Source organism: Caretta caretta, chromosome 4, assembly GCF_965140235.1.
Source record: "Caretta caretta isolate rCarCar2 chromosome 4, rCarCar1.hap1, whole genome shotgun sequence".
NCBI classification, from domain to species: Eukaryota; Metazoa; Chordata; order Testudines; family Cheloniidae; genus Caretta; species Caretta caretta.
The window spans coordinates 129,162,128-129,186,939 of record NC_134209.1 but is presented as its reverse complement, the minus strand read 5'-3'; the positions used below and the strand labels follow the sequence as shown (position 1 = coordinate 129,186,939).

Genomic DNA, 24,812 nt, shown 5'->3' with positions numbered 1-24,812 from the left:
GGGCCACGGGATAGGTGCCCCTCCCCCAGCCATGGCAGGTGCTGGGCTCAGGCCGGGGAGGGGTGCCCCAGCTGCGGCAGGTCCAGGGCTGGGCTCGGTTGGGGGAGGGGGAGGGGCGCCCCTCCCACAGCCACAGCAGGTCCCGGCCAGGCACGTTCCCTGAGAGCCTGCACAGCACTTAATAGGCTACTGCGCAGCTACACATCTCATAGGGAACTTAGGTCACAACTCTGAAAATGGATAAAAGATCAGAGGTAAAATAGCGAGATAGCTCATCTCCAAGAGCTCACACCAAGACCTTTTGACTCTTCGAGCCCCACGGTTATCAGAATTCAATTAAAATAGTGGCATGATTGCATTACCAGTATTTCTCAAAATGGGAGAGGACCATGTTTACATGGGACGGGGGGGGGGGGAACCAGCAAAGGGGACAGATAACAGAAAGATCTTTGATTTTCCAGTTTCCCCTCTCCTGGCAGGCATAAGTGCAAGTTAACCTCTCATCAAAAGAAATGCATGATCATAAAACCACATTTCCATAATGTTATCAGGGAAAAATAAGGCCTTTTTACTCCTAAAACCATGCCACCTTTCCAATTACGTCAGTACAACAAAGAGATTACAGGATATTCTCTTTACATTGTTTCAAAACAGCAAGAGACAGCTTTAAAAAGGGTTTTCACTAATTAGCACAGTGGACTTTTCCATTAGATCTACATATATGGATCTGATAAATCCTTAGTTCCACACAAAGCCAATCATCCCAATATACTTGAAATAATCTAATAGTTTCAGTGTTTAGTCCAAAGTGTCAAACATTACTCTCATTCCCAAGCCCTCTATTAACAGACCCATCTACATTCCTTCCTGATTGCAAATTAGAGCTATTCTTTTTCAGGTGGCCAAAACCAGATATTTTGCACTGGGAATAATAAAAGGAGCATAAGTATGCCCTCTCTCCTTTCTCTAGGATTATAAGGACAATGACCCAAGTAAAGCAGTAAGAGGCCACAGTCATAAACGTAAAAAGAAAAGGAGTACTTGTGGCACCTTAGAAACTAACACATTTATTTGAGCATAATGTTTCGTGAGCTACAGCTCACTTCATCGGATGCATTCAGTGGAAAATACAGTGGTGAGATTTATATACATAGACAACATAAAACAACGGGTGTTACCATACACACTGTAACAAGAGTGATCGCTTAAGGTGAGCTATTACAAGCAGGGGACACCATCATAGGGCCTAATCACATCAGCCACACTATCAGAGGCTCGTTCCCCTGCACATCTACCAATGTGATATATGCCATCATGTGCCAGCAATGCCCCTCTGCCATGTACATTGGCCAAACTGGACAGTCTCTACGTAAAAGAATAAATGGACACAAATCAGATGTCAAGAATTATAACATTCAAAAACCAGTCAGAGAACACTTCAATCTCTCTGGTCATTCGATTACAGGCCTAAAAGTGGCAATTCTTCAACAAAAAAAACTTCAAAAACAGACTCCAATGAGAGACTGCTGAATTGGAATTAATTTGCAAACTGGATACAATTAACTTAGGCTTGAATAAAGACTGGGAGTGGATGGGTCATTACACAAAGTAAAACTATTTCCCCATGTTTATTCACCCCCCACCGTTCCTCAGATGTTCTTGTCAACTGCTGGAAATGGCCCACCTTGATCACTACAAAAGGTTTATTCCCCCCAGCTCCCTGCTGATAATAGCTCACCTTAAGTGATCACTCTCGTTACAGTGTGTATGTTCTCTATGTATATAAATCTCCCCACTGTATTTTCCACTGAGTGCATTCAATGAAGTGAGCTGTAGCTCACGAAAGCTTATGCTCAAATAAATTGGTTAGTCTCTAAGGTGCCACAAGTACTCCTTTTCTTTTTGCGAATACAGACTAACATGGCTACTACTCTGAAACCAGTCATAAATGTGTTGACTAGACTTGGATAACATGTATGGTATCCAGGTCTGAGCCAGATCCATCTTCCCAGAGAACTTACTGAAAGATCCTTTTTTGGGGAAGGGGGGAGAGGAAGACGGAAGAGATAAGAAACCCTGGCAGCAAGGAAAAGCCTTGTGGTGCCTGCTCTCTACCAAGGACTTTGTAAAGATTGCAGTTCCTTATCCAGTGTCCTTGAATACCTGGATTTAAGAACACACACACACACACACACACGCACTCACTCCCCCCCCCCCCCCCCATGGAAGAATGTATTGGCTCACACTACTGAAGGCGTGGGTCCTACTTCTACAGGAGTGAATGCAGAGAAAAAGACAACGAACTCCACAGATCAGTTCCCAGCAGGACACACTCCAACAGAGAATAAATGTGTGGCCAAAGATTTATGTGAAAAGCCTCACTCATGCAGATAGCACATAGGTAGCTGGGCCTGGATGGCAATGCTCATAAAGGCTCTGACTCAGAAAACCAGCTAAGCACATGAGTACACTTAAGAGTTAAGCACATTTTCACATGCAGCATTGCTGAATCAGAGCCTAAACGTACAATTAATTTATATCTTCCTCCCATCGTCACTGGCATAGGAAGGAAGAGAGAAGACTCACTGATTCTCCCTCTTCTGTATGGGGAGTATCTACAGGACACCAATCTGATCATTTCTTTATCTGTGTTACTTTTTCAGGGCAATTTGCTTTATTCTGTCAACTTTAAAGAAAACTCACTCTTGTCTGAAAGGGTTTTTTTTGGCGAGTGGGGAAGGAGAGGCCTACTTCAAGCACAATAACTAAGATCCCCAAGAGAAAGCTGCCAAGAAGTTTATTTCCTTTGTGCTTTTGTCAGCACTTGTTCCCCGTATCAATTTCTCAGCTGTATTCACAAGTAGCTCACCCCTTTCTCATGAAAAAGTCCAAAGACATCACACTTATGGCTTGCTCTAGGAGGATTACTACACATATGTGCATGCGTGCGCACACACACACCCCCTTCAATAGGGTGGCTACCAGCAAGAGATCAGCTTGCTTTTCCTAAGTTTGGGTCACCTTATCATGAAGGCAGGGAACAAAAGAAGCTATTTGAGGGAGCAATCATCTTCACATTCAGAGGTTTGAGTAGTAACGTGTGAACACATAAGTTAGGAGGGAAGTGCAAAGACCTTTCTTCACTCTGGTCCCTGAGTGAACATGGAGTCCCCTTCAATTCTCAAACTCCTTTCAAGGGGCCAGGAATCGACAAGCTGCTGATAGCCTTAGTGATGTGCCCTAAGATTGTGTCATAGATTCAGTGACTTCCAGCAACCTGTGACATTTACTAAAAATATCCATGACAAAATCATAGCCTTTTACACATCACTAACCAAACTTTTAATACTATAGGTACCCATCGATGTAGAGTTCAAATGACAGCTTTAGAAAAAGCAGCAATTCCATATTGAAGGCTTTTTTTTTTTTTTAAAAAAAACCACTAGAACCACTGCAATGATACTGAAGTTGTGCTACCATATGGATTTAGGGCCCCTAGACTTTGGCCATTGTTAAATGCTGCACCTGTGCTTTATCTGGTGTGGACCAATGAGTCTGAAATGACCTTCCACAGGACAATAGTTGCAAGGTTAAAATGCAATTACTTGAAAATTCAGATTGGTGAAGAGGAGAGTGAGATCTACAGAAAAACAAATTTCACCCATGACTTAACAGCTAGAGGTACAAATTCTCACTCTCCCTATAATGGAATGCTGAACTGTGTTATACTGTTCAGCCAGTAGCTAGCACTAGTGTGTATCACTTACTTATTTAAGCAAACTTCACCCGTACCTGGCAGTACATAAAAGGATCTTATGGAAGACATTTCTGGTATCTCTCTTTGAGAAGGAAGCTCTGTAGTCAGTCCACATCTGATACAGAAGCCTGATCTGTGAGTAGGAGCCCTGCAAGAAATACATGATACTCCCTACCCTGATTCCCAGCAAATTAACTGAATAAAATGGAGTCTCTTGAACAGTTATATCTTATTTCTCAGAGAACTGGATAAACCCCAAAGGAAACAAAGAACTGAAGCTGTGGAGCAGACTCTTTCCAAAGCAAGAACTTACTATAACCTAACAGATGCCTCAATATTAATGGTCTCCAGGGTAGAATGTGTTTCTGCACCGTGGGGAACAGAGGAAAGTTAGCATTAGGGTGACAGTCATACATTAGTACAAGATTCCTTGCTGTTATGTTGATTTTTCCAAGCTCATATATAAAGGAATGCCTCATTGAGGTAGTTCCACCAAGGTTTAAAAACGCTGCAGGTTCATTAGATATAGTTACACAAAAAGAAAATAAAGAGAGGAACTGCGTGTCTAAGTACCTAGAAAGGCATGACGTAGAGCATTAAGTGCTTGGGAAACATGGTTGAGATATCTGGGAAGTGGACAAATAGGTTATATGTGCACACAGGAATGCTGTGTGAAAGAGGTAAGGCATAGGGACAACTTCTAACGAGGCAAGTAACAGCAAGTTGCAATCCTGCTCTTTCAGGTGAAACAGACAAGTTCAAAAGGTTTCTGCTTGTCTGAGCCACATGAAAGCTACTCCCAGCTAAGGGAAGGAATAAGAGAAGTAGACAAATGGATTATTTAGCTTCTGTGCTGAACTGAGTCATATATGTACTCCTGGTGGTATCACCCAGTGCCAGAAGTTACCTGTTATACACGATATGATACTTCGTTGAAAAATATTGCCCTTTAGGGGATATCGAAGGTGTCAGTTTTGTTTTCAACCAGGGTAGATAAAAAGGTGCTTTTAAAGACATTTAAAAATTTAAGTTAAATAAAATGTAAATGAAATACAGATTTAACTATTAAAATGATTTAAAATTGAATTTGAAATTATGACAACCTATGTTAATACAAAAACTTCCTATAGCCTATTAAAATATTTAAAGATAAATAAATATTCAAGCTGTAATTTTTGCTGCCAACATTTTAAAGAAAGTTAATTGCACTGGTGAAAGTCGATGGCTAAACACCTGGAAACAGTTTGCTGAAGTGCTAAACCACCTTTTGATAGGGATACTCTCTGTACATCTGCAGAAGACTATTTGTTTAAGTTCAGTTTATTCAACAACTAGCTCAATTCAAAAATCAGTTCATTCCAATTTGAGAAACTGAGTGGGAGTTAGGAAGAGGAAAACAAGCTTTCCTTCTTTTTATCTATGAACTCCCACTCAGTTTCTCTTTCATGGTGAGAGAAACTTTATTAGTACAGTAACCAAAGAGAATCAAACTTTCTTTAGCAAAATAACTATAGATCACAAGTGCAAAACAAGATTAAAATCTATTTAAGTCAAGGTTTCCCACTTGCTGATTTTAATCATTTTCATTTAAGTCAAGCCACCCTGCTTCCAGGAGCCCATAAACACTGGCACATTAATGCTTGGTCTAGACCAGTGGTTCTCAAACATTTTTTTCCCCCCACGGACCACTTGAAAATTGCTGAGGGTCTCCGTGGACCACTTAATGATCTTTCCAAGTGTTATCTGTACCATTAGCTAACTATTGTAAAGCGCTTTAGATAGAAGCGCTATATAAGAAAATAAATGTTTTCTTCTACAAACAAAAGCACACAACTCATACTTTAATAGCAGTAGTCTTACCTTTCTAATGCGATGGATGGATGTGCCCTCTCCCCCACCGCAGCAGCCCCTGAGCCGGGGCATCTCCCTTGCCACGGGCTGGATAGGTGGCAGGGGGTGTGTGTGGGGTCTCTCCCTCTTTCCCCTGCCACAGCAGCCACAGAGCTGAGGCTATCTCCCCCGCTGTGGCAGTCAGAGCTGAGGCTGGGAAGGAGGGCCATCTCTCCCCAGCAGCTGCAGCCCTGGAGCTGGGGAATGTTGCCTCTTTCTCTGGCTGCCACAGCCCTGCACACTGCCTATTCCCACTCAAAGACCACCACCTCACCTTACATGTGTGCCTTCTCCAGGGTCCAGACACCTAATTAGCAGAGCCACGCCTGCACATCTCCACTAATTAGGTGCATGGTCCTTCATTCTCTCATGTGTGGCCACACAGGCACGCACCTTAGGGGGAACCATCCATCGACCACTTGAATGGAGTCTGTGGACCACTAGTGGTTCACAGTTTGAGAACCTCTGGTCTAGACAAGGCTTTTTAACCTTAAAAGTATTTCCATCACTGCAACACTGGTGGAACTACTAGAATTACCTACATTGGTGCTTCCACTAATGGAGCCACACCAGTGGCATCTTGGTTTCCTTTTGTTTGGAATTTTTCCAGGTTGTGGGGAGATAAAGAAAAAAATTTCTGTGGACAAAGCCCATTGCTCTCTCCAGGTAATAGCACAGCATTTGCTTGGGCTCACAACCATCCTGAACGGGAAGGGAGGCAAAAGTCCAGGTTCTATAGGCTCTGAAGTGCCAAGAATCCTTTTGCTCCTGAATGAAGTCTGGTGCCATGACAACCAATAGGTAGAAGTCCACAAAAGCTTTTGCACATAGAACTGTAAAACTATTACTGATGAGCCAAGCCCATAGTGGAGTACTCAAACATACTGCAACTTCAAAACAAGAATAAAACAAAGACATTGTTCTCTAAGCTGTGATTTAATCACTCAGTTTAATAGTTTTAAATCAATAGCTTTGAGTTTTTTTCCCCCCCATTAAGAAACGCTTTCAGAGAAGTAACAGAAATGATTGTTCTGTCAATGTTTCATCAGCCTTTTCTTTCGGCAAATAGAGACGTTTAAATTAGGAAGAGTAAGTGGTTCATTGAAATAATCAGATAGGCAAAAAAGGCGTTTTATAGCCAAAGCTGCAGAACACAGAAATAACTTCCAATCATTTATTGCTTGGAATTGTATACCGTACTAACAACTTGCTCCAAAAATGATCTTGGCTAACGTACCTCAAACAAAAAGAATTACTGAGGATGACACACATTATGGTTTGTGTATACCAGCTCAATATCAGTTTAAATACATTATTTTTAACATAGGAAGCCAGGGCAGCCTTTCAGAAATGTAACTGCTTCAGTGCTGCCCCAGATGTTGCCATTTCAATAATTAAGTGCTCAAGTTCCCCATTCTAACTCTGGTCTTGGAATTTTCTCATTATGCAGACACAAGCAATTGATGTGGTCAACAGTACTGTTTCCTAATCTTGACAGCAAAGATGAGCAGTCTAAATACCACTGGTCATAAGGTTAAGATTTTGTCATGGTTATTTTTAATAAAAAAAAGTCATGGACAGGTCATAGGCAACAAACAAGAATTCATGAAAGCCCACGATTTTTACTAAAAATAACCGGGGGGGGGGGGGGGGGGGAGACGACTGAAGCCTGAGCCCTGCGCGGGAGGGGGGGCTGAAGCCAAAGAAGTCATGGAAGTTTGTTAAAGTCACGGAATCTGTGATCTCCATGACTAAATTGTATCCTTAGTCATTTGTTACCTTATCAGTGAACTGATGACATTAAGTCAAACAAAATAAAGTGCCTGACAAATATTTAGACTTTAAGTGGAATGTGTTTACATTAATAAAATACTCATCACTGCTAGAACATTTTCCATCCCTAGACCTCCAAGTGCTTTACAACAGTAGGCAAGTATCCTCATAATTTGGCAGATAAGGAAACCAAGGCATATGATGTTTAGTGACTTGCCCAAGGTCATACAGTAAGCCAATGGCAAAGCCAGGAAGAAAATCCAAATCTCCTGGGGTCCAGTTCAGAGCCCTTTCCTCCAAACCATGCTTCCTCCCTTTAAACACAGCTGGGAAGAAGAGAGTTCCACCTTCATTCACTTCATGTGCAGAGTTCGAGCTTCTGTGGATCCCAACCACAGAGCATAGAACTTTCAACTATGCGCAGCTCTGACCTACTGAGGCAGAGCAGAAAGAGGGCAGTAATCTTGATAATTCCAGTTCCTCTGGGTGTTAGCGGAATGTGTAATTCCTTACCATAAAACCCTTTAAGAGCCTCCTAGCCCCCAACACATAGTCAGAAAGCTGTAACATTTTTCTTAAGTATCAAAATCCCATTACCTGGCAAAGAAGCTAGTGAAGGGTCCCAATATTTTCAACTTACTGTCCGCATCTACTTCTTGACAACATGCCTGCTGGCTTTGATCATTGGTCTCCTTAGTGGGATTCAATGTAACATCTGAAAACTGTGCTTCATCACTCTCCAGGGTCACTATTGCACTTGAGCTGCTTGTGACCATGAAGTCCAAAATGTCCTCATTGCTAACAGATAAAGTTGTTGACAGTTCTGTGCTGAGACTAGACACACTACAGACAGAGATATCATCACTTCGGTTCAAAGCTTTGGAAGTTGGACTGTATAGTTTCACTGTGTCGTATCCAGTTCTTGGAAAAGTTGAGGACTTTTGTACACTGTGTTCATGTTCAGCATTCAAAGAAAGTGGAGGCACATAAGACAGCAGCATGCATGCACTCTGAAAAGTTCTCTCAGGCATGATTTCAGGCTCAGACTGTTTTCTCTTCACATTTAACATACTGCAGTGAACAGGCTCCGGATTCCCTATTTCTAGAGTTGGAATACCAGAATCTACAGATTTAAGGCTATGGCTATCTTCTAAAGCACTAGAGTGCTGACTAGGTCCATACTCAGGCAATGAGAGCACTCTTGGGGCCCTTGAATTCAAGTTTTGAAGACTCTGGATACTGTTGCCCACTTTGGTGTCCAGAATTCCCATCAAGCTCAAACCATTTAAGGAGTTGGATACATTTACATCAGCCATCTTGGTCCAATTGGTGTTAACTATTAAAAGGAAAGAACAGTTTTGTTTTATTAAACACTTTAAAGTCTCTTATTAAAGAACTAAATTACTAATTATCTAGCAGTCACACATTACCTAGGGAAAAATCATACACAGAGAATAAACCAAGTAACTGAGGTGGAAGGGCACTGGCAACTGAATCATATGTTAGTAACAACATAAATCAGTTTATAAGAACTAAGGTTACTACAAGTGAAAATGTTTTCTCTTAAAAAACTACTTCCTTGTCATTACTTATACTCTTTACTTTGTATACTTCTCTCAGCATGTCAAGTGAAAATTCAGCACCATCAGTTTCACTTTCAGTGCTTCCATGACGGGGGTTTCAAAACAGGTGTTTTCAATGGAATCTTAAGGTATCAAGAAAGCTTTACAGTGACCCAGGAGCTTTACTTTAGTTACGTTGCATCATAACATCTGTATAAAGGTGGACCTTTTCAATTCTCTCAGATCAATGTGCATAATCAGATTTTTTTTACATTTGGTATGCCTCAGGAGAGTGCAGGGTAGGATTAGTGATCCAAATTTGGAACCAGTTGAGATCTATGGGTGCTGGAGATATATGCCTCCCTCCCACAACCATTTTAAAGAAAGTTTCTAGGTGGGATTTTTTTTTTTTTTTGGCCCAGAGGTAAAGATCAAACTATTTATGTGATCTGGGTCAGAATGGTGTCAAACTATCAAGTTTTACCTAAGGTAGTGCATGGCACCGACGAAGACTCCGGGGGAGCCAATTTGAGAATTTTTTTTTTTTTTTTAAATATACACACTGCACATGCACCATTACAGAAAAACAGCTAGAGGGCTTCCATTCCCGCCAATTAATATAGTTTAATATCGATTCTTGTAACTGCGCTACAATCCAGTTACTCAGATTGCTTTGAAATTTGGTGTGCCGCATGGAGGCACCGGGCAGCCTAAGTAATGCAAATTTGAGGTCATTTGATTTAGGGGTTTCCAAGTTACAGAGGGCCCCCCCAAAAACCCAATTTCCTTCTACTGCTTTGTGCTGTTAAACTAAGAGGTAATAACGACTGGATGAATCACAGACCTGTTGATGGTCGAGAACTCACCCTTCTTTAACCTATCTAAGGGCTTGTCTACAATGACAATTTACAGTGTTGCAATTTTCTCGCTCAGGGGTGTGAAAAAACACACACACATACACACCCTTAGCGCTGCAAGTTTCAGCGCTGTAAAGTGCCAGCGTACACAGTGCACCAACGCCGGGAGCTATGCCCCTCGTGGAGGTGGTTTTGTTTAGAGCGCCGGGAGAGAGCTCTCTCCCGGCGCTGCGCCGTGACCACACAAGGCATGTTAAAGCGCTGCCGCGGCAGCACTTTAGTGTTGCCAGTGTAGACTGGCCCTAAGGATAAATTAACCCCAATACCACACCTAAGACAAAAGGAGTTTTGAACAGAGTGGCTGGAGGTTGCCGCAATTTGAGAGTCATGGGTGGCAATTTAATCGGGGGGGGGGGGGGAGAGAAAGAGTTGAATCTTTCCTGGGAAGAGAAGGTATTGGGGGTGGAGAAGAGAGGTCTGGGGCTGCAGCGAGGGGAAGAGGATTATGTGGCCATATGGATTAATAGATAGGCAAGAGAGGTTGGGAACTCAGGTGAGGGAGGCATGGCACCCCCTACCTGTGACAGTACACCACCAATCCCCCGCACACTCAAACACACCTTTACCAAGAAGGCCCAACTACTACCTCCACCATTTAACTTAGGTGCACCTAACACACTGACTGCACCTGGAGTAGAAGCAAATAAATTCCCACTGGTTACTGCCAGCTGCAAGAGAACAACAGGAAAGTATGCGTATGCAACTGCCCTCCAACTTTTGTCTTTTAATAGCATTAGACTGAATCCTGTAGGTCAGAGTGAATGGGTTGTACAAACTCCTCAGCTCCTTTGCCAACCCCACAGTTGCTGAAACATAAGAGCAAACGAATGTGGGTTAATGGGGCATATCGGGGCATTGCTAAGGTTGCATGGTGAACCTTAGCTCTGCCTTTTCCTTGTTTTCAGATGTTTGAGTTTAGCTCAATGCAATGTTCTGCATGGGGATGACATACTACCAAGCAAGCTTAACTTAATGTGGCTTTTTCCATTGAATATTTATTGGTTTGGGGCTGTTATAAAGCTATTTTCACAACATTTAAACCTTGGCCCAATTTTAATCTGCAGTCTATTGAACATCAATTTCTTGACATCCACCTGGAAAATATCAACTCTGTGAAGAAATACTTATGCCATTCAACTTAAACTTGCCTTATTAAGCAAATCAACTTTGTTTCTTTTCAGTCCACCCCACTTTTATGTTTCCCTTAACATGTTGCTGCCATTTAAGTATAGGTCAATACTTAAGGCTTTTCCTATCTTTCTTTTATAGGGATAATTTGTTTAGTTGCATTTTAAAAAGAACAGTTACTCTAAGAAAATTCCCAAAGTTCTAAAAGCCAACTAAATTATATACATTCAAACCAACCAATGCATCAACTGGCCATTCCTTTTGCTATAGGACATCATATTTAATAGGCTAATTTGTTAGTCAAATGAGACAAAAGTGAATACTACCAAGATTGTGAGAGTTAACTTGTCCTGTGCTTTCCCAAGACTTGATTATTGTGGCTATTTTGTTGTATTGTCAGGGCTTGAAAAGATCAGCCTAGTCCTAGTAGCCCAAAAAGACTAAGGCCTTTGTCTTCACTTGGAAACAAGCTGTATTCTTACCTTTTAAAAAGAAAGATAGCACAAGATAACGAACATGAGGAAAAATACTAGTAAAGATAAGGCACTTGTAGTATTAACTTAACACTGGCCTGGTCTACACCTAAAACTTAGGTTCAACTAGCTACATTGCTATGGGGTGTGAAAAATTCACACCCCTTAAAGACATATTAAGCTGATCTAAGCCGTGATGTACACACCACTAGGTTGACAGAAGAATTACTCCATTGACACAGCTACCACTTCCAGGGGGTGGATTTACTATAGTGATGGGAAAACCGTTTCCATTGCTGTATCAAGTGTCTACACTACAGCCTCAGAGCTGCAGCTGTGCCAGTGTAGGGCTTGTACATTGGATATACCCACTAGTAACGTATAATAGTAAGGATCCCTCTCCTTAGAGTTTACTTTGACCTACTAATGTAGTGAGAACGACACAGGGCCTTACCTTTACTAAGATTTTACCTGAGTTACCACACATTAACACACCTTCTTCCTAACATGGACACACCCTAATAGATAGGATCAAAAATGTCCACAACGCCACGCTGCCTCCCACAGTCACATCCTCTGCAATTTAAAGAGTCACACACTGTGTGCTACCAATTGCAACATGTCCAACTTTCTATTTTAATATATTAAAAATACAAGGATCAGCAACTTCATAGCTGAAATACAAGTTTATTGAATCCATTTGATTAATTTCACCAGTATTCTAGCATTTAACAAGCTATAAAGATGGCTTGATAACTTAATCAACAAATGCTACTTAGTGGTAAGACAATATTTTAATTTTTCTGGTCTTTATCAGTTCTTTTTTGATTAGCCCTACTTACTGCATCTCTCACTTAAGTTAAACCCTTTTTACTGGTCCCACTTCAATTTTTCTTCTTTTCCAGAACAGATCAATCAGCATGTCTTTTCCAGAGATATCTTCACTATCTGTTCTTCTCTTCCCTATGCTACGTTCTCAGTCACACATCACCTACATATTTGTAAAAAGAAAAAGGAGTACTTGTGCCACCTTAGAGACTAACAAATTTATTTGAGCATAAGTTTTCGTGAGCTACAGCTCAATTCATCGGATGCATGCAGATACAGACTAACACGGCTGCTATTCTGAAACCTACATATTTGTCTCTCCTTATTTCTCAGCACAAAAGTTTCTCCTTAGTATATATGCACACACACACAAAAAAAAAACCCACTTACTTTCACCCGTAATTAACAAATCAAATTTTTACTCATACCCATCCATGCAGCTACACTACGCTGAGAAACTTAAGCATACACCTGAAAGTCAAATGACTAAACCTACTAACCATCGACCAACATGAACAGTCCCCTTGTCCAGGGCAAAACTCACATGATCAACCTGCTCCCCCAATTCTGCTGGGAAATGAGGAAGGCACTGAGATTCCAAGAGGAGCACTGACCCTATACTCTGCTTTGAATGCGCTCTCCCCCAGTCTTTAAAAACAAACCAAAAAAGCAAGCTCACGAAAGCTCATGCTCAAATAAATTGGTTAGTCTCTAAGGTGCCACAAGTACTCCTTTTCTTTTTGCGAATACAGACTAACACGGCTGTTCCTCTGAAACCTGTCAAAAAAACACAGCATCTTCTGACTAGCTGATCGGATAGATCTGAAGCTCCTTACTCCCCTTCCCTCAACATCACCCATATTTTAATCATTCTCTCTGATTCCCTCTCCTACCTCAGTAGGAAATTTCTGCTACTTCACCACTCCACAAGCCTTCTGGCTACTGTAATGCAAGGAGGGGGAGACAGCCTCACTATTCTACCCTTCCCTCAACTTTCTGGTTGATACCAGGGGATGTCTCTGCAGTATGTCCCCCAGTCTGTGTGTTTAAGCTCTCTTCCCCAATGAAGAACTCCAGATGTCTGCCTCTGCTGCTGCTTAGTGCTTTCTCAAGTGGCAGCAAAGTGAAAGTGACCTGTTACTCCAGTTTCACTGCTGTTTTATCATGTGGTTCTTCGCAGGATACTTACAAATAAGCATTCAAGTGTTCTTGCTCAAAGCAAGAGAATACAGTAGCTCAAGAGGCTGATGAACCGTTTTCTAATAGTAAATTGATTCTTAGATAAGTCAAAGTAGGTTTCAACACAGCACCGCGCAATTGTTCTGACTTGGTTTAAAAATTTCTTCCTTTACGCAGGAAACATAACAGGAAGAGTTGCTTTAAGTATGCAATCTGTAAAAGCAGAAGTAAGTACAACTACAATTTTCTTTAATGTTTTATACAGCAGAAAGCTACAGAATGTCATACATTTGCTGTACAATATATAAATTAAAGCAACAGACAGTATCCAATTGTCAGTAAAAAAAAAAAAAAAACATATGGAACTTACATTCAGTTTATTATGCCTGTGCCCAGGCCAGGATGTTTGTTTTAATATAGTGAAAGGATATTTGTTTTCCAGATCTGATAAATGCAGCCTCTGGAAATTGATGCTGACAATTCCAAGCGTTGTTGTTAATGCTACTCCCAATACTGACGTCTTCCCTAATTTGTTTATGATCAGCATGGCAAACTGTTAGGGCTACATCTCATCAGAAGTCTAGTGCTCTCATGCTAGATACTGCAAATGTAACAGTTTTACTGTAGAACAAGACAATTCTGATAGAAATGCAACATCTCATTAATAGTAGCCTACCAGTTAAAGCAGGAAACATGCAGTCAAGTCTTTTGGGTTCACGAGTCCTAGCTCTGCCACAGATTTGCTTTGCAACTCTGGGCAAGTGACTTAACTTTTTGTTTTGACCCCCATCCCCAATCTACAGAACAGGGTTCATATTTTGGTGGTACTCAAAGAATTAATGTTTGTATATTGCTTTGGGAGCCCATAAGAACTAGACAGAGTTTGGGCCATCTTGCATAGTTACCTCCATACTCCTGCCTGAAAAATAAATGACCATTGTATTTTAGGACCAATACAACCTTTGAACTGCAAAGTGATTACGTTATACATATATATAGAGTGTCAAAACCACTCTTCAGGAAAATGACTAGTATTCAGAGGAACAGCCGTGTTAGTCTGTATTCGCAAAAAGAAAAGGAGTACTTGTGGCACCTTAGAGACTAACCAATTTATTTGAGCATGAGCTTTCGTGAGCTGTAGCTCACGAAAGCTTATGCTCAAATAAATTGGTTAGTCTCTGAGCCCTGGTCTACACTAGGACTTTAGATCGAATTTAGCAGCGTTAAATCGATTTAAACCTGCACCCGTCCACACAATGAAGCCCTTTATTTCGACTTAAAGGGCTCTTAAAATCGATTTCCTTACTCCACCCCTGACAAGTGGATTAGCGCTTAAATCGACGTTGCCGGCTCGAATTTGGGGTACTGTGGACACAATTCGATGGTATTGGCCTCCGGGAGCTATCCCAGAGTGCTCCATTCTGACCGCTCTGGACAGCGCTCTCAACTCAGATGCACTGGCCAGGTAGACAGGAAAAGAACCGCGAACTTTTGAATCTCATTTCCTGTTTGGCCAGCGTGGCAAGCTGCAGGTGACCATGCAGAGCTCATCAGCAGAGGTGACCATGATGGAGTCCCAGAATCGCAAAAGAGCTCCAGCATGGACTGAACGGGAGGTACGGGATCTGATCGCTGTTTGGGGAGAGGAATCCGTGCTATCAGAACTCCGTTCCAGTTTTCGAAATGCCAAAACCTTTCTGAAAATCTCCCAGGGCATGAAGGACAGAGGCCATAACAGGGACCCGAAGCAGTGCCGCGTGAAACTGAAGGAGCTGAGGCAAGCCTACCAGAAAACCAGAGAGGCGAACGGCCGCTCTGGGTCAGAGCCCCAAACATGCCGCTTCTATGATGAGCTGCATGCCATTTTAGGGGGTTCAGCCACCACTACCCCAGCCGTGTTGTTTGACTCCTTCAATGGAGATGGAGGCAATACAGAAGTAGGTTTTGGGGACGAAGAAGATGATGATGAGGAGGTTGTAGATAGCTCACAGCAAGCAAGCGGAGAAACCGGTTTTCCCGACAGCCAGGAACTGTTTCTCACCCTAGACCTGGAGCCAGTACCCCCCGAACCCACCCAAGGCTGCCTCCTGGACTCAGCAGGCGGAGAAGGGACCTCTGGTGAGTGTACCTTTTAAAATGCTATACATGGTTTAAAAGCAAGCATGTGAAAGGATTACTTTGCCCTGGCATTTGCGGTTCTGCCTTTGCAAAAGGTTTCTGGGGAGGGCAGCCTTATTTCGTCCTTCATGGTAGGACACTTTACCACTCCAGGCCAGCAACACGTACTGGGGAATCACTGTAGAACAAAGCATTGCAGTGTATGTTTGCTGGCATTCAACCAAAATCCGTTCACGCGGTGGGAGGAGGCAAAATGCGACCTTGTAACGAAAGCACATGTGCTATGTATGTAATGTTAACTTTCAAGGTTTACCCTGAAAGAGTGTAGCCACTGTTTTATAAAATGTGTCTTTTTAAATACCGCTGTCCCTTTTTTTTTCTCCACCAGCTACATGTGTTTCAATGATCACAGGATCTTCTCCTTCCCAGAGGCTAGTGAAGCTTAGAAAGAAAAAAAAACGCACTCGCGATGAAATGTTCTCCGAGCTCATGCTGTCCTCCCACACTGACAGAGCACAGACGAATGCGTGGAGGCAAATAATGTCAGAGTGCAGGAAAGCACAAAATGACCGGGAGGAGAGGTGGAGGGCTGAAGAGAGTAAGTGGCGGGCTGAAGAGAGTAAGTGGCGGGCTGAAGACAGGGCTGAAGCTCAAAGGTGGCGGCAGCGTGATGAGAGGAGGCAGGATTCAATGCTGAGGCTGCTGCAGGACCAAACCAGTATGCTCCAGTGTATGGTTGAGCTGCAGCAAAGGCAGCTGGAGCACAGACTGCCACTGCAGCCCCTCTGTAACCAACCGCCCTCCTCCCCAAGTTCCATAGCCTCCACACCCAGACGCCCAAGAACACGGTGGGGAGGCCTCCGGCCAACCAGCCACTCCCCCACAGAGGATTGCCCAAAAAAAAGAAGGCTGTCATTCAATAAATTTTAAAGTTGTAAACTTTTAAAGTGCTGTGTGGCATTTTCCTTCCCTCCTCCACCACCCCTCCTGGGATACCTTGGTAGTCATCCCCCTATTTGTGTGATGAATGAATAACGAATGCATGACTGTGAAGCAGCAATGACTTTATTGGCTCTGCAAGCAATGATTAAAGGGAGGAGGGGAGGGTGGTTAGCTTACAGGGAAGTAGAGTGAACCAAGGGGCGGGGGGGTTCATCAAGGAGAAACAAACAGAACTTTCACACCGTAGCCTGGCCAGTCATGAAACTGTTTTTCAAAGCTTCTCTGATGCGTACCGCGCCCTCCTGTGCTCTTCTAACCGCCCTGGTGTCTGGCTGCGCGTAACCAGCAGCCAGGCGATTTGCCTCAACCTCCCACCCCGCCATAAACGTCTCCCCCTTACTCTCACAGATATTGTGGAGCACACAGCAAGCAGTAATAACAGTGGGAATATTGGTTTCGCTGAGGTCTAAGCGAGTCAATAAACTGCGCCAGCGCGCCTTTAAACGTCCAAATGCACATTCTACCACCATTCTGCACTTGCTCAGCCTGTAGTTGAACAGCTCCTGACCACTGTCCAGGCTGCCTGTGTACGGCTTCATGAGCCATGGCATTAAGGGGTAGGCTGGGTCCCCAAGGATACATATAGGCATTTCAACATCCCCAACAGTTATTTTCTGGTCTGGGAATAAAGTCCCTTCCTGCAGCTTTTGAAACAGACCAGAGTTCCTGAAGATGCGAGCATCATGCACCTTTCCCGGCCATCCCACGTTGATGTTGGTGAAACGTCCCTTGTGATCCACCAGAGCTTGCAGCACTATTGAAAAGTACCCCTTGCGGTTTATGTACTCGGCGGCTTGGTGCTCCGGTGCCAAGATAGGGATATGGGTTCCATCTATAGCCCCACCACAGTTAGGGAATCCCATTGCAGCAAAGCCATCCACTATGACCTGCACATTTCCCAGGGTCACTACCCTTGATATCAGCAGATCTTTGATTGCGTGGGCTACTTGCATCACAGCAGCCCCCACAGTAGATTTGCCCACTCCAAATTGATTCCCAACTGACCGGTAGCTGTCTGGCGTTGCAAGCTTCCACAGGGCTATCGCCACTCGCTTCTCAACTGTGAGGGCTGCTCTCATCTTGGTATTCATGCGCTTCAGGACAGGGGAAAGCAAGTCACAAAGTTCCATGAAAGTGCCCTTACGCATGCGAAAGTTTCGTAGCCACTGGGAATCGTCCCAGACCTGCAACACTATGCGGTCCCACCAGTCTGTGCTTGTTTCCCGAGCCCAGAATCGGCGTTCCACAGCATGAACCTGCCCCATTAGCACCATGATGCATGCATTGTCAGGGCCCATGCTTTCAGAGAAATCTGTGTCCATGTCCTGATCACTCACGGGACCGCGCTGACGTCGCCTCCTCGCCCGGTATCGCGTTGCCATGTTCTGGTGCTGCATATACTGCTGAATAATGCGTGTGGTGGTTAATGTGCTCCTAATTGCCAAAGTGAGCTGAGCGGGCTCCATGCTTGCCGTGGTATGGCGTCCGCACAGAAAAAAGGCGCGGAACGATTGTCTGCCGTTGCTCTGACGGAGGGAGGGGCGACTGACGACACGGCTTACAGGGTTGGCTTCAGGGAGCTAAAATCAACAAAGGGGGTGCCTGTACATCAAGGAGTATTTCAGGCAGGACTGCACGGAGGGTTCCAATAAGAAATGGTGCACCTAAGTTATCGTTGTTATTGGAACAAGGAGGTTAGCCTGGCCTCTGATTGATACATGGCTAGATTTACCTCGCTGCACCTTCTCTGTGAGTGACTGCAGTGTGACCTAGAGGAATGAGTCCCCTAGACAGGGGAGGAGGCAAATGAGTACAAAACAAATCTGGTCTATTTCTTGTTTTGACCCACTCCATCTATCTTTTACATCTTTGGCTGGCAGCAGACGGTGCAGAAGGACTGCATGCCATCCACATCTCATGGCTGCTTGGCAGAAGATGGTACAGTACGCCTGCTAGCCATCCCCATCTCTTGCCTGCCTGGCAGAAGATGGTGCAATACGACTGCTAGCAATCCTCATCTCTTGCCTGCCTGGCAGAAGATGGTACAGTACGACTGCTAGCAGTCCGTATCGCCTGCCTGCTCACCATAAGACGGTTCAATAGGACTGACTGCAGGACTAAAGAGAATGACCTGGTCAAGTCACTCCAAATTTAGTCCCTGCGCCCATGTCTGCCCAGGCGCTCCCAGCCGACGCGGCCAGGAGCACCTCGGACACGATGAGGACGACTACCAATCGTATTGCACCGTCTGCTGCCAGAAGGCAAGGGGTTGCTGCTACTGTGCAGCAAAGCCGTACCGCGTCTGCCAGCACCCAGGAGACATAGGGTGACGGTTACCTGAGCGGGCTCCATGCTTGCTGTGGTATGGCGTCTGCACAGGTAACTCAGGAAAAAAGGCGCGAAATGATTGTCTGCCCTTGCTTTCACGGAGGGAGGGAGGGAACGGGGGCCTGACGACACGTACCCAGAACCACCCGCGACAATGTTTTAGCCCCATCAGAGCGCTCCATTGTGACTGCTCTGGACAGCACTCTCAGATGCCCGATTGTTTGCCATTGCTCTGACGCTGGGAGGGGCGCTTACAGGGTTGGCTTCAGGGAGCTAAAATCAACAAAGGGGGTGGCTTTACATCAAGGAGTATTTCAGGCAGGACTTCACAGAGGGTTCCAATAAGAAATGGTGCACCTAAGTTATTGTCCTTATTGGAGCAAGAAGGTTAGCCTGGCCTCTGATTGATACATGGCTAGATTTACCTCGCTGCATCTTGACTGCAGTGTGATCTAGAAGAATGAGTCCCCTAGACAGGGGAGGGGGGGGAAGCAAATGAGTACAAAACAAATCTGGTCTATTTCTTGTTTTGACCCACTCCATCTATCTTTTACATCTTTGGCTGGCAGCAGACGGACTGCATGCCATCCACATCTCATGACTGCTCGGCAGAAGATGGTACAGCACGACTGCTAGCAGTCCGTATCGCCTGCCCGCTCACCATAAGACGGTTCAATAGGACTGACTGCAGGACTAAAGAGAATGACCTGGTCAAGTCACTCCAAATTTAGTCCCTGTGCCCATGTCTGCCCAGGCGCTCCTGATCGACCTCACAGAGGCGACCAGGAGCACCTCAGACATGACGATGACGGCTACCAGTCGTACTGTACCGTCTGCTGCCACAAGGCAAGGGGTTGCTGCTACTGTGTAGCAATGCCGTACCGCGTCTGCCAGCACCCAGGAGACATAGGGTGACGGTTACCTGAGCGGGCTCCATGCTTGCCATGGTATGGCGTCTGCACAGGTAACTCAGGAAAAAAGGCGCGAAATGATTGTCTGCCCTTGCTTTCACGGGGGGAGGGAGGGAACGGGAGGCTGACGATATGTACCCAGAACCACCCGCGACAATGTTTTAGCCCCATCAGGCATTGGGATCTCAACCCAGAATTCCAATGGGCAGCGGAGACTGCGGGAACTGTGGGATAGCTACCCACAGTGCAACGCTCCGGAAGTCGACGCTTGCCTCGGTACTGTGGAAGCGCTCCGCCGAGTTAATGCACTTAATGCACTTAGAGCATTTACTGTGGGGACACACACACTCGAATTTATAAAACCGATTTCTAAAAAACCGACTTCTATAAATTCGACCTTATTCCGTAGTGTAGACATACCCTAAGGTGCCACAAGTACTCCTTTCCTTTTGACTGTAGTATGTTTCACTAAGTATGCCATATTCATGTACATTACGTACATACAGTGTACACATGTTAGAAATCTCTACTGCAAATGATCTCAGTGTACATTTAAACTGTGTAAAAGGAAATCAATATGCATGAAAAGCATGCAATTTTGGGCATTCAAACAGAATGTAAAAGCAGGCCTTCTGGGAGGAAAACAGGTTAATACTGCAGCACTGCCTGTAACAAATTCCTTTAACTTGAACATAATGGATCTGAGACAAGTTAACAGCTTGTGACAAAAAAAGCCCACGCGGAGATATATTAGTTAAGCCAGTGTTCATCAGTGCAAAAACTTTAATGGAAGAAATTTGTTTTAAATGGAAAAAAATCCTATGTAATTTTTAACTCTGACACCGGAGCCAAACCTCTCCCCCACAAACCAGACTGCTGCAGAGCAACACTCTGTGAACTTTTACAAGTCCAGCTACGGGTTGGAGAAAAGGATAATGAGCACAGGTTTTGAAATGACAAAACTATTCCCCCCTTTTCCCCTCATGTCAAACAGTTCGAATGAATCAGTGTTATAATAAACCTCTGTTCTAAGAGTAATGTACAGTTTTCCAATAATACTGAAAACAAATATAAGGCCATGTCAAATTACCAGTATTCTATCATAAGAGACCACTTTAACAATATCCCATGCACTCTCCAGTACCATTTCACTGAGTTTTTGAAGCCCAATTAATAGAGCTAGTGGAAAACCATTGTTTCCATATGACAGGGTTCAAACTGGATCCATATTTTTAGTTTTGCCACTTCAAAAAACACACACACACACACACGAACGTTTCTGAGAAGGGTTGCATAAAAAATTCAGAAAGTTCAATACTTTTTCATAACTTTGTTTTTACCATTTTTGACCAACAGGAAAAAAAAGGAAAAAAAAAGGGGGGGGGGGAAGGTGTCTTAATTTTTTCGACCAGCTGTACCAACTAGTTCTCTCTCTCCCCCCGCCTCCCACACCTCCCACTTGCTAACTGAAAGCCCCCCCGCCCCGGGGAGCGGCAGAAGGCGCCTCACCGAGCGGCCCGAGAGAGTCTGGGAAGTATGCCTCTCAAGCGAAAACGGAGGGGACCGCGAGGAGCTCCCCGAGCCGGCTCCCCGCGGGCCCCAGCTGACAAGCCCAAGCGCCACCCATCGCGGCTCGGAGCAGCCAGCCGGTGATTCGAGCGAGGCAGTGAACTCGCCGAGCACCCGGGGGGCGGGGCGGCTCCTGCTGAACCCGTCGGGTGGAAAGTTTCGCACGGGCGCATCCGGGGTGCCCTCACCGCAGGGCCGCCGGACGGGAGCCGGGACTCGCCTTTGTTCCTGGCCATGCCAGGTTTCCACTACCGCGCTGGCAAGCAGCGGAGGGGTCACCGCACGTCTCCCTTTCAGCCCCGGGGCAGAGTCACCCTCTCCCGCCCCCCGAGGAGAAAAACTTCCCCGGCTGGACGTCACCTGGGTAGCTCTGCCGTCCATTGGTCTCCTCAGGCCGGGCCATGCCCAGCCCTCCCCGCGGCGGCGGCGGCGGCGGCGGAGCTAAGGGGCAGCCGGGGGCTGGTCCATTCTCCGCCTGGTCCGGGAGGCTCGGCTGCTCAGCGGGGGTGCGGCGTCTCAGCCCCTGCCGGCAGGGAGCCACCCCCAGCGGGGAGCAGGCCCCCCATCCCCAGGACACACACACAGCCCGCCGGGCTGCAGGGAGAGGGGCGGCGGGGGCGGGGGCGCTCGCGCTGCTCGGCCGCTGCCGCCGGGCTCTTCCGGGAACAGTCACGTTCTACCCAGCCCCGCCTCTCCTGCAGCTGTTCCACCTTCGCGCCGCTCCCCCTCCGCCGCGGGAGCAGTCCCGGTCTGCTGTTCCCCACGCTTGTCTCTTCCCCCACCGCTGACGCTAATCCTCTCTGTTGCCGCTGTTCCCCTTCCAGCAGCTCACTGGCCCCGCCCGCTACCGAGAGAAGCCAATCGGCGGCGAGAGAGCGAGCGACGGGAGAAGCGTTTAAGCACGCGAGATAGGGCTTGCAGAGGGAGGGGGCGGAGCTAGCCGGACCCGGCTTGGCTTCCCCGCGGCCAGGCGCTGTACCTGTTCCGAGTAGCTCCGCCCACCGCCATTTTGAATTCTCGGGGGTTGGAGGGCGCGAGGAAGGGGAGACTAATGGAGCGGCCGAGAGCATGGAGCAGCGTGGGGCCCCTGTGTTGCTGTGGCTGCCCCGCTGCATGGGAGGAGGGGGCCTGCGGTGAAGCAGGGAGACCCCGGGCGACTCTGAGGCGAGGAAAGCGACCGTCTCTGCGGGTCTTTGTCACCCGGTGGCGATTTATCAGGGAACCCGGACAGCTGAGAGAAAACGCCAAGTTCAGACAGGCAGAGAGCGCCCTACCTGGCAGCCCGTGGGAGCCCCAGAACGGGCCGGTGACACAGACCCAAAGCGGGGGGCACAAAAAGCCCACCCACTTTGGAAACCTAACATGGAGGGAGAGGCTTTATTTTGGTGTAAAATAAGCTCAAGTTTCGGGGAGGGGCTTATAAAGTCTTCTCACAAAAAGTTGGAGATAGAAGCATCTTCCATCACCACCCCCAGTGGGTTATTGAGGGAGCTGCGGCCCTGCTGTTGCATAGACACTTATTACAGCGACAGGAGGGGTGTTCAGTTGCTGCAGTAAATCCACCCCTTCGAGAGGCGGTAGCTAGGTCTATGGAAGAACTCGCCTGCACAGGGCGTGACATTTTTCACAGCCCTGAGCAGTGTAGCTAGGTTGACCTGTTTTAGGTGTAGATGGGAAAGCTAAGGGAGAGATTTCAGAGTAACAGCCGTGTTAGTCTGTATTTGCAAAAAGAAAAGGAGTACTTGTGGCACCTTAGAGACTAACCAATTTATTTGAGCATGAGCTTTCGTGAGCTACAGCTCACTTCATCGGATGCATACCGTGGAAAGGGGGAGAATTTACTGACTTGATAACAGAAGTGTTCAGGACCAGATTTGCAAAGGAGCTCAGCCCACTGGGTCCATAGTGCCTTTGAAAATCTTACCTGGCTGGTATTTGGATCCCTAAATGGGAGCTAAGCTCTTTTGGAAATCTGGTCCCATCTGTAATGCCAGAAGTGGAACCTCTGGAATGATAAGAACTGTTGGTTCTTGCAATATGTACTTTCCTTCTCTTCCTGTCACCTCTCTCTGTTTTATCCCCTCTTTGTCCATCTCTACCCTCTCTCCTCTTTTGGTTTCCATCTCTTCACCCCTATACATTTTGAGCACCACGTGCAAAATGCTATCCACCTGTTTCCACATTGATAGCAATATCAGTATAGCTCTTAGCATACTGCAGGATCAGACCACTAACGTTTCCTTCCTTTCTCTAGGCTGTCATCAATGTAATTACAATACACACTTGCTTTAGACTATGGCTACATTATGAGGCTTTAAACGACACAGCTGTCCTCCATGCCACTAAAAGACACGCAGTGTAGCTGCTGTTTGTCAGCAGGAGAGTGCTCCTGTCATCAAAGCGCTGTTCACACCATCACTTTTCGTTGGCAAAACTTTTGTTGTTCTGTGTGTGTGTGTGTGTTTTTAACACCCCTGAATGACAAAAGTTTTGCCGATGAAATGCCAATATAGACAAATCCTACTGCCACCCCGCCCCCCCGAGCACCACCCGAGGAGAAAAACTTTTAAGACTGGACTTTACCTTTCTACTATAAATTGGAAGTCAATTTTGACAAGCCACTATTTTTTTTTTTTTTTAGTTAAATGAATGTTATTTCACTGATGATTCAACTCATAGGGTCATGAAAAGTTTGAGCACTATCATTAACTGACGAGTACCTTCTGTTGTGATTTTTCATAATTGTCATTTAAAGTAGTTTCAGCCCTTACGTACAGCAGGAGAGCAAGAAGTATGTTGCATTCCTATGTAACAAATGAATAATCTCTGTTATCTTCAGTCATGCTGAGACAGGATAATTCACTGCTGAAGACAAATGTCAGAAATGAGATCGGCCGTCGTGCTTTCTCTCTGTGTGTAGAATTAGTGTGTGTGTGAGAAAATGGCTAATGAACAAGATAGAGTAAAAAGGGAACCATGAGTGGAATTGATTGGTACCATTGAGTTCTAGCACTGGGCAATAAGATGATTCGATCAGAAAATATGCATATCACACAAGTGAGTGCTGTGGTCTGCAACACATAGGCAGAATTCTGGGTCTCTCTGTTTGACCTCAATTAATGCTGCTTTTTGCAGAGTTAGTTTTTGCCTGTGTTCTGGCCAGCTGTGGTCATCAATACATCTCCCACACAGCCACCACCTGCATGGATTATTCCTTACAGAAATATCCTTCTGTGAATCAGTGTCTGAGAAATGGCAACAGCACAGGTCTGGGTGAACCAGAGTCAGGTGAGAGAAGTGCCCCTTATTGTCGTCCCCCCTCCCACGCCCAATCTGTCTGCCTCTTTCCTACACATGTAGCAGGACAGCCAAAAATT

General features: G+C 45.4%; 1 protein-coding gene across 4 annotated transcripts in view; it reads right to left on the bottom strand.

Annotated features, from left to right (window-relative positions):
* The window catches only part of TBC1D14 (TBC1 domain family member 14), a 122,496-nt gene extending 100,260 nt beyond the window's left edge, over positions 1-22,236 (bottom strand). For 2 of the 4 annotated variants that reach the window (XM_048848944.2, XM_048848945.2), the window contains exons 1-2: positions 21,796-22,236; positions 8,018-8,756 (exon numbers count right to left, since the gene is read on the bottom strand). In XM_048848944.2, coding sequence (XP_048704901.1) covers positions 8,018-8,756; positions 21,796-21,838 — 782 coding nt within the window. In that variant the 5' untranslated portion in view covers positions 21,839-22,236. Of the gene's footprint in view, positions 1-8,017; positions 8,757-21,375; positions 21,583-21,795 lie in introns of those variants that run through there. The other 2 variants (XM_048848942.2, XM_048848943.2) reach the window with 2 other exon arrangements.
* Between the last annotated feature and the right edge of the window lie 2,576 nt (positions 22,237-24,812).